The 7,679-nt window shown below is 38.6% G+C and overlaps 2 protein-coding genes across 4 annotated transcripts; one reads left to right on the top strand and one right to left on the bottom strand.

The window, feature by feature from the left end:
- Window positions 1–3,998, top strand: LOC106294315 (trifunctional UDP-glucose 4,6-dehydratase/UDP-4-keto-6-deoxy-D-glucose 3,5-epimerase/UDP-4-keto-L-rhamnose-reductase RHM1-like). Of its 3 annotated transcripts, none has more exons than XM_013729872.1 (4): window positions 1–113; window positions 402–1,978; window positions 2,073–2,517; window positions 3,926–3,998. In XM_013729872.1, the coding sequence occupies exons 2-3, from the start codon at window positions 410–412 to the stop codon at window positions 2,514–2,516; spliced, it is 2,013 nt and encodes a 670-aa protein (XP_013585326.1). In that variant the 5' UTR covers window positions 1–113; window positions 402–409; the 3' UTR covers window position 2,517; window positions 3,926–3,998. The 3 variants fall into 3 exon arrangements, with proteins under 3 accessions (XP_013585326.1, XP_013585328.1, XP_013585327.1); XM_013729874.1 differs by lacking the exon at window positions 3,926–3,998 and adding an exon at window positions 2,803–3,089; XM_013729873.1 differs by lacking the exon at window positions 3,926–3,998 and adding an exon at window positions 2,798–3,089.
- On the bottom strand, window positions 2,883–6,846 carry LOC106344420 (probable alpha,alpha-trehalose-phosphate synthase [UDP-forming] 3). The gene is made up of 17 exons (XM_013783805.1): window positions 6,723–6,846; window positions 6,538–6,575; window positions 5,961–6,346; window positions 5,747–5,861; window positions 5,543–5,644; window positions 5,322–5,472; window positions 5,163–5,251; window positions 5,015–5,063; window positions 4,824–4,924; window positions 4,534–4,721; window positions 4,318–4,435; window positions 4,081–4,239; window positions 3,888–4,010; window positions 3,731–3,818; window positions 3,534–3,664; window positions 3,327–3,425; window positions 2,883–3,253 (listed from the first exon to the last, which is right to left on the bottom strand). Exons 1-17 carry the CDS (start codon window positions 6,844–6,846, stop codon window positions 2,942–2,944), a joined length of 2,373 nt encoding a protein of 790 aa, XP_013639259.1. The 3' UTR covers window positions 2,883–2,941.
- Window positions 6,847–7,679: the final 833 nt, after the last annotated feature.

Below are 7,679 nucleotides of genomic sequence, written 5' to 3'. Positions count from 1 at the left end.
CCCCCCCCCCCCCCTTTGAATTTATTCCTTCTTCGTCGTCTTCGTCTCACATCCACCCCAAATCTCTAGGGCTCTGCTCATCATCCCATTTCCCAATCCTCACAGATCCAGAGGTACGGTTCGAGTTTCCCGAGAATGTTAGTCCCCTCTTTGCATATTTTTATTTATCCGCCATTTTCGCATGATCATTCTGCACGTTATTGTAATCCTCGAGCTTGCTGCGTAGTTGATTCTCTTCCAGATGTTTGATGCTCAATTGCATAATCTAAGTTCGATCTAGCGCTTCTGATGTGGATCTACTGATTGAGCAGCATCATAGCTTCGATTAGTTAACGTTTAGTTAGATCCGTTGATTCCAATCACAGATCTCGATTCGATCTGATAATTTCTGCTCAATCCAGGAAACTTGATGGCTTCTTCATACACTCCCAAGAACATTCTAATCACCGGAGCAGCCGGTTTCATCGCCTCGCACGTCGCCAACAGGCTCATCCGAACCTACCCCGACTACAAGATCGTCGTCCTCGACAAGCTCGACTACTGCTCCAACCTCAAGAACCTCAACCCCTCCAAGCACTCCCCCAACTTCAAGTTCGTCAAGGGCGACATCGCCAGCGCCGACCTCGTCAACTACCTCCTCCTCACCGAAGGCATCGACACCATCATGCACTTCGCCGCTCAGACTCACGTCGACAACTCCTTCGGCAACAGCTTCGAGTTCACCAAGAACAACATCTACGGAACGCACGTGCTCCTCGAGGCGTGTAAAGTTACTGGCCAGATCAGGAGGTTTATCCACGTGAGCACTGACGAGGTTTACGGCGAGACTGATGAGGATGCTGTTGTTGGTAACCATGAGGCTTCTCAGCTTCTGCCGACGAATCCTTACTCCGCTACCAAGGCTGGAGCTGAGATGCTTGTGATGGCGTATGGCAGATCCTATGGGCTTCCTGTTATAACCACGCGTGGTAATAATGTTTATGGGCCTAACCAGTTTCCGGAGAAGCTGATTCCCAAGTTTATATTGCTGGCGATGAGGGGGAAGGTTCTTCCTATTCATGGAGATGGGAGTAATGTTCGTAGCTATCTTTACTGTGAAGACGTTGCTGAGGCCTTTGAGGTTATTCTTCACAAGGGGGAAGTGGGCCATGTTTATAATATTGGTACTAAGAAGGAGAGGAGGGTGAATGATGTTGCTCAAGATATCTGCAAGCTCTTTAATATGGACCCTGAGGCAAACATCAAGTTTGTGGACAACAGACCTTTTAACGACCAGAGGTACTTTTTAGATGATGAGAAGCTTAAGATCTTGGGATGGTCGGAGAGGACCACTTGGGAAGAAGGGTTGAAGAAGACGATGGAGTGGTACACGCAGAACCCGGATTGGTGGGGTGATGTTTCTGGAGCGTTGCTTCCCCACCCGAGGATGCTGGTGATGCCTGGTGGGAGACACTTTGATGGGTCTGAAGAGAACTCTGGATCAGTCGCTTTGTCTGGAAACTCAAGCCAGAGCCAGATGGTGGTCCCGACACCAAGAAGCAGTGGCGCCACTCAGAACCCTTCACTGAAATTCTTGATATATGGTAAGACAGGATGGATTGGGGGATTGCTTGGGCAGATTTGTGAGAAGCAGGGAATCGCTTTTGAGTATGGGAAAGGGCGGCTTGAGGATCGGTCATCCCTCTTGCAAGATATTCTGAATGTTAAGCCTACCCATGTCTTCAATGCTGCTGGTGTGACAGGGAGACCCAATGTCGACTGGTGCGAGTCTCACAAAACAGAGACAATCCGTGCCAATGTTGCAGGCACTTTGACTCTGGCTGATGTCTGCAGAGAGCACAGCCTCCTGTTGATGAACTTTGCTACAGGTTGTATATTCGAGTACGACGAAAACCATCCGCTAGGTTCAGGCATTGGCTTCAAAGAAGAAGACACACCAAACTTCACTGGTTCTTTCTACTCAAAAACCAAAGCCATGGTAAAATTTCATGATTTCATCTATAATATAAGGTTTCCTCTTTACTTATACATGCTTGTTTTCTTAAAATGATGTTTGTTGTGACCCGTCATAGGTTGAGGAACTGCTTAAGGAGTTTGATAACGTATGCACACTAAGGGTTAGGATGCCGATCTCCTCTGATCTCAACAACCCGAGAAACTTCATCACCAAGATTTCCCGGTACAGCAAAGTAGTGAACATCCCAAACAGCATGACCGTGCTGGACGAGCTTCTTCCAATCTCGATAGAGATGGCGAAAAGAAACCTGAAAGGGATTTGGAACTTCACCAACCCTGGTGTCGTGAGTCACAATGAGGTCCTGGAGATGTACAGAGACTACATTGACTCAGACTTCAAATGGGCGAACTTCACACTAGAGGAGCAAGCTAAGGTCATCGTGGCTCCAAGAAGCAACAACGAGATGGACGCATCTAAGCTCAAGAAAGAGTTCCCTGAATTACTCTCAATCAAGGAGTCTCTGATCAAATATGCATTTGAGTCCAACAAGAGAACTTGAGGTAATATAACATATCTCAGTTTTGTTTAAACTGGTTTGTTATTAGTTTCTCCCATTGAGTCGTAAGCCAAAAGCAACTTAGCTTTGCCTATATCTAGTTTGGATTCTTATATGCTATTGTTTTGTTGGTATTGTGTTCTTTCATGTCCCACATTTTATAGATAAAAACATCATTTCTGTATTATTTGCTGATATTAATACGAACGGTTAAATCCAGAACCTCTAGTTAAAGCATTTGATGGTAGAAAACTCTACTTTTATTTATTTTTCTTTCCATGAAGAAAAGATAGGTACACCAAAGAAAATGAGAAATCCACTAAGGTCATGCTCCTACATTTCAGAGCAGTGGACTCCTCTTATTATGCACAAAATAATTAAACAAAAGACTTGGACGAAACGATTAGAGTTTCTCTTCTTGGAGTGTTTCAAATTCGCGTTTCCATTGCGAGTCTCTGATGTAATTCACTATTAGAAACTGTGTTAGCCATTGTTGTTGTATCTGCAATTGCAAGCTTGTGGAGCAAATCCACTACATCTTGAGTTGAGTCAATGACATAGCGAGCTTTTGAGCGAGTTTGTCCGATGGCTACAGAGAAGTAATTCTCTTTTTTGAGGTCAAGAACATTCGGTGAAATCTGATTCTTCATAATATTACTGGAAGAAGACTTCGACCTAGTTTCATGAGATAACTTGGAAGGCACAATTTCTGATTCGAAGAAAGTGTAAATATCTTCGTCCTGTAATATATATATCATTTAGCTAGATGGAATTCTGAATGAGTAACGTAGGGATAGGTAATATAAGCTTTACCTTCTCCAACAAGTAACCACTGCAAAAGACATAATCAATGGGTGTGGTCATTGATATTTTATGCATCATTTCTCCCAAAATACGACCAATTGCTGCTCCCTACATAACAGAGAAAGAAGATGGAACACTTAGAATCTCGAGTATTGTATAGTGTAGATCATATTTTTTTGAATGCATAATATGCGATGAGAAGCAATAAGGTTTTACCTTCGTCTCACTCATTGCATGGACTTCAACAGAATGGTTTCCTCGAACAACATCAACTGATGCCTTAGAGATTGGTCCTGCCCATAAGTGCTGTAACATGTCTCTCGCTTGTGTTTTCCCAAACTTAACGCCTATCAAAGAAAAATAGTCAACGAAAATATACAAAGTGTTGTTAAGCAAAACTAATCTTCAATCACCTGCATATTCGTGATTCCATACTAGAGAAGTCTCGTTTGCTTCGAAGAAGGATCTTGGAGTTCGGTCAGTGAAGTACTTAAAAACATTCTACAAATATACATGATTCATGAAAATATCAAAGCTCAAATTTTTCTCAAAGAAAGTAAAATTACTAACCTTTACACCGTTGACCCAGTCGAGATTCATGTTTTCAGGCATATTTGTCACCCATTCTCCAGTGGGATCCCTCAAGAGCATTCCATTTTCTGCAGCCAGCCATATCTTATACTCTCCAAAGACCTGGTTTAAGTACCAAATCAGTGTGATCAGAAAATATATGAAAAGAAAGACCTTAGTAATACACTAATACCTTATCTAATATGTTTCTGCCACTTCTACTCAATACAACTACTGTTGTTTTTGGATCATTGCATAATGCTTTCAATGTTCCTTTTAGCTTTGGGTTTAGTTTAAGATTCAGCTCCTCATTTTGAGTATTCATTGGCTCAGTGAGTGTTCCACAAAAACCCTGAAAACATATTCCACAGTTTGTTAGTGTTAGAAAAATACAAATTATATTAAAAATTCTCAAAGCTCGCTCAATTACCAAGATTATCAGTCTATGGTTAGACTGTGAATATCGTTGTATCATATCTCGTTGTGGAAGTTCATGTGGGGTACTCCTAATTTTCATCTCGGATTCAGCAAAAGCGTCATTGAGTTCACTGCATACAGACATAAACTTTGTCATATAGGCTCTTACCTAAGAGAGCTAATGTTTTGAAGAAAATCATCAAAATGTTCCTTCTTCTTTGGACTATACCTCAAGAAATCACCTCCCCATTTTTCAGCAGAATTAGTTATCACATACTGAAAATTAACTCTGTGTCTTTCTTCCCTTTCTTCGGCCGGCATAGTTAGAGCTTCTTTAATGGCAGAAGAAACTTCTGTAACATTCCAAGGATTCACAAGAATAGCTCCAGCACCAAGTGACTGTCCAGCACCTGCAAACTATATACATTTCATGCAAAAAATCAGTAACTTTTAAACATTAATCTAAAGCATTTTTAGAGTCAATCTCTATGACACTGAACGCTGAATTATCTATATTACCTCACTGAGAATAAGAACCCCCTTTTTGCTCTCTTGGCAAGCAACAAACTCATGACTAACGAGATTCAGTCCATCTCTCAAAGACGTTACAAGCAATACATCTAAATGAAAAAAAGTAAACACATTAAACAAGTTATAAAAATGACTAAAGCCAAATCAACAACCATCATGTGTAGTGAAGGAAAATTTACCAGCAGTCGCGTAAAGTGCACATAAGTAATTGGAGGGAACAGAACAATCCTGACAAAAGAAAATGAGAGAAAACTCTTAACAAGAAACAATGAATTTTTTTTTTTATTAAATCATGAAAACTTGAATAGATAGAGGAAGCAAACAAACCATGTGATGAACTGGAAGAGAAGATATAGAACCAAAACGACCATTAATGCGTCCAACGAGTCCATGAACTTGGTCTCTGACCTTCTGATCTGTAAATAAAGCACAGTCTCAGAACACTTATGCATATTTAGATGCATAGAAGACTACGAAAGCTTTTACATTCAGGGACAGCATCTCTTGTTGGCACAGCAATTTGCACCAGGACAACTTTATTGCGCCAATCTGGATTTTCTTCAAGAAACTTCTCAAATCCAAGATACTTTTGTGGAATCCCTTTGATCATATCAAGACGATCAACACCTAATATCACCTGTCAACACCAAATTATTTTTGTAAAAACCTTTTCAAGTTAAAGGTTGGTAAGAAAAATGTTTAATTACCTTTTTGCCAAAAAATTTCTCTTTAAGCTCATTCATCTGTTGTATGACTTCAGGAAGCTTACATGTGCTTATAAACCGGTCAGGATCTATTCCCATGGGAAGCTAAAACACAGAGATTAGGATTTGTATATTAGGCCTAATTATTATGATGTGATGATTTAAGTTATGGGAAACGATGTTGAAGATTTGAATATGAAGTCTTACAACAACTACACGAGTGAGTCTGCCTTGATCCACAACCCCTTCATCTGTGCCTTCAACGCCAAGAATTTGAGTGCATGTACTCACGAAATGTCTTGCAAAATCGTACGTATGGAAACTGAAAGAAAAAATATATATATTGAAAATTTAAAATATTTTGATCCTATTCACGTGATACCTAACCATGTATTACAAGGTTAGAAATTAAACTACTCACCCAAGTAAATCAGCTCTAAGAACAGAACGAAGAAGCTCTGATCGCGAGGGCAATGTTTTGTAGACCTCTGAAGAAGGAAATGGTGAATGGAGAAACCACCCAACTTTGATCTTGTTGTTGTATTCTTTAAGGTATTGAGGAAGAAACATGAGATGATAATCTTGGCACCAAATAGTATCTCCTTCTTCATAGTTCTCGATTACGACATCAAGAAACATTCGATTTGCTTTCTTGTATGCATCATATTGTGTTTGGAACGTCTTGTTTTCGTCATGATGACATTCTATTGGAAGTCCCATGTGATGAAGAATTGGCCATATTATGCCGTTGCTATAACCATTGTAATATTGATCAAAAACCTCATTAAGGAACACAGGGATACAATTCTGCAAGTTGATAGAAAAAAAGAATAGAAAAAGCGTAAGTAATTATCAGATATTTGTGTTAAAAAAAAATATTTTTGAAAATCTCATGAGTTTTTCACTCTTATAACATGGAAGTATTTATACGTTTCATTTATGAATAAACGACAAACGAAAATCAATATACACGTGGATATTTTTGGATCAATACATACCATTTGAGCAAGAGATTTAGAGAGTGCAGTTTTTTCAACTTCATTATACACATCAAATCCAGGCCATCCAACCCATTTAGTATCATATTGATCTGTCACACCACCTTCAAGAGACCACACCAAACTATTGAACATACTTTTCAAACTGTATTATTTTATGTAATCATATATGGCTCATGACTTACCTAGAAGATTAAATTTACCACCAGGACTCATTTCCATAGACCAAGAGTTTTCCCCTGTTTTCTTTGAAGAAACCGGAAGCCGGTTAGCTACAACAAGCAGCCTTGGCCTTTCACCATAAGACATCTTCTTTCAAGATCGTAAAGCACTTGTCAAACTAGTTAATGATCTGTAAAACAAAAGGGGTTCAAAGCAAACCAGGCTATGTAAAGAAGCCGAGTAAATATAATATAAGGTGCATGTCGCATTAAACAAAACAATAGCATTTTTCTTTATATTATTAAACAAAAGATGAATAGAAGATGCATGTCGAGAAACAGAGAAAATCATACACTTTTGTGGACACTAAAAATTGTGATGGTAAATGATTTTATCAGTATCACTCCCTTTATTATAATTAATAACTTAATTATTTTTAAAAATAAAATAAAACAAGCAGTGTTGATTTATTTGTGAATTACTACAAGCTTTTAACTTTTAAGTGAAAAGAACCAATATTTATTAATTATTTTTTGTATCCATCCTTAGTGGGTTTTAGTTTATCTTAATGGAAGTTGTGTTACAAAAAAAAACCTGTATTTAATTATTTTTTTTGCTAAAAACAAACAAGAAAACTATGAACACTTTTCATCTGACAAACTGTCAAAATAATAACACGAAAGTAGGTAACTAAAAATATAATTTACTGATAATTAAATATTGCTAATATAACGAGAAAAGCGCCTTTTGTTTATTACACAAAACTGATGTGATCCGATTAGTAAATCGGTTACAAAAGATTGTAGTGTATGGAAAAGCGCACTTTGTTTACCAGAAAACTCAAAACTGTCGATGGATGGAAAGTGTGAAGATTGTTATTGTCTTCCTCCAAATTTATAGGAAGTCGAAACTTCAACTTTTGGGGGTGGACATATCTTCTAGTTAGGTGTTCTCTTCTCTTGTATACACATGTCATTATA

This window comes from Brassica oleracea, chromosome C5 (genome assembly GCF_000695525.1).
Source record: "Brassica oleracea var. oleracea cultivar TO1000 chromosome C5, BOL, whole genome shotgun sequence".
Lineage (NCBI taxonomy): Eukaryota > Viridiplantae > Streptophyta > Magnoliopsida > Brassicales > Brassicaceae > Brassica > Brassica oleracea.
This window is presented reverse-complemented; position numbering and strand designations above follow the sequence as displayed.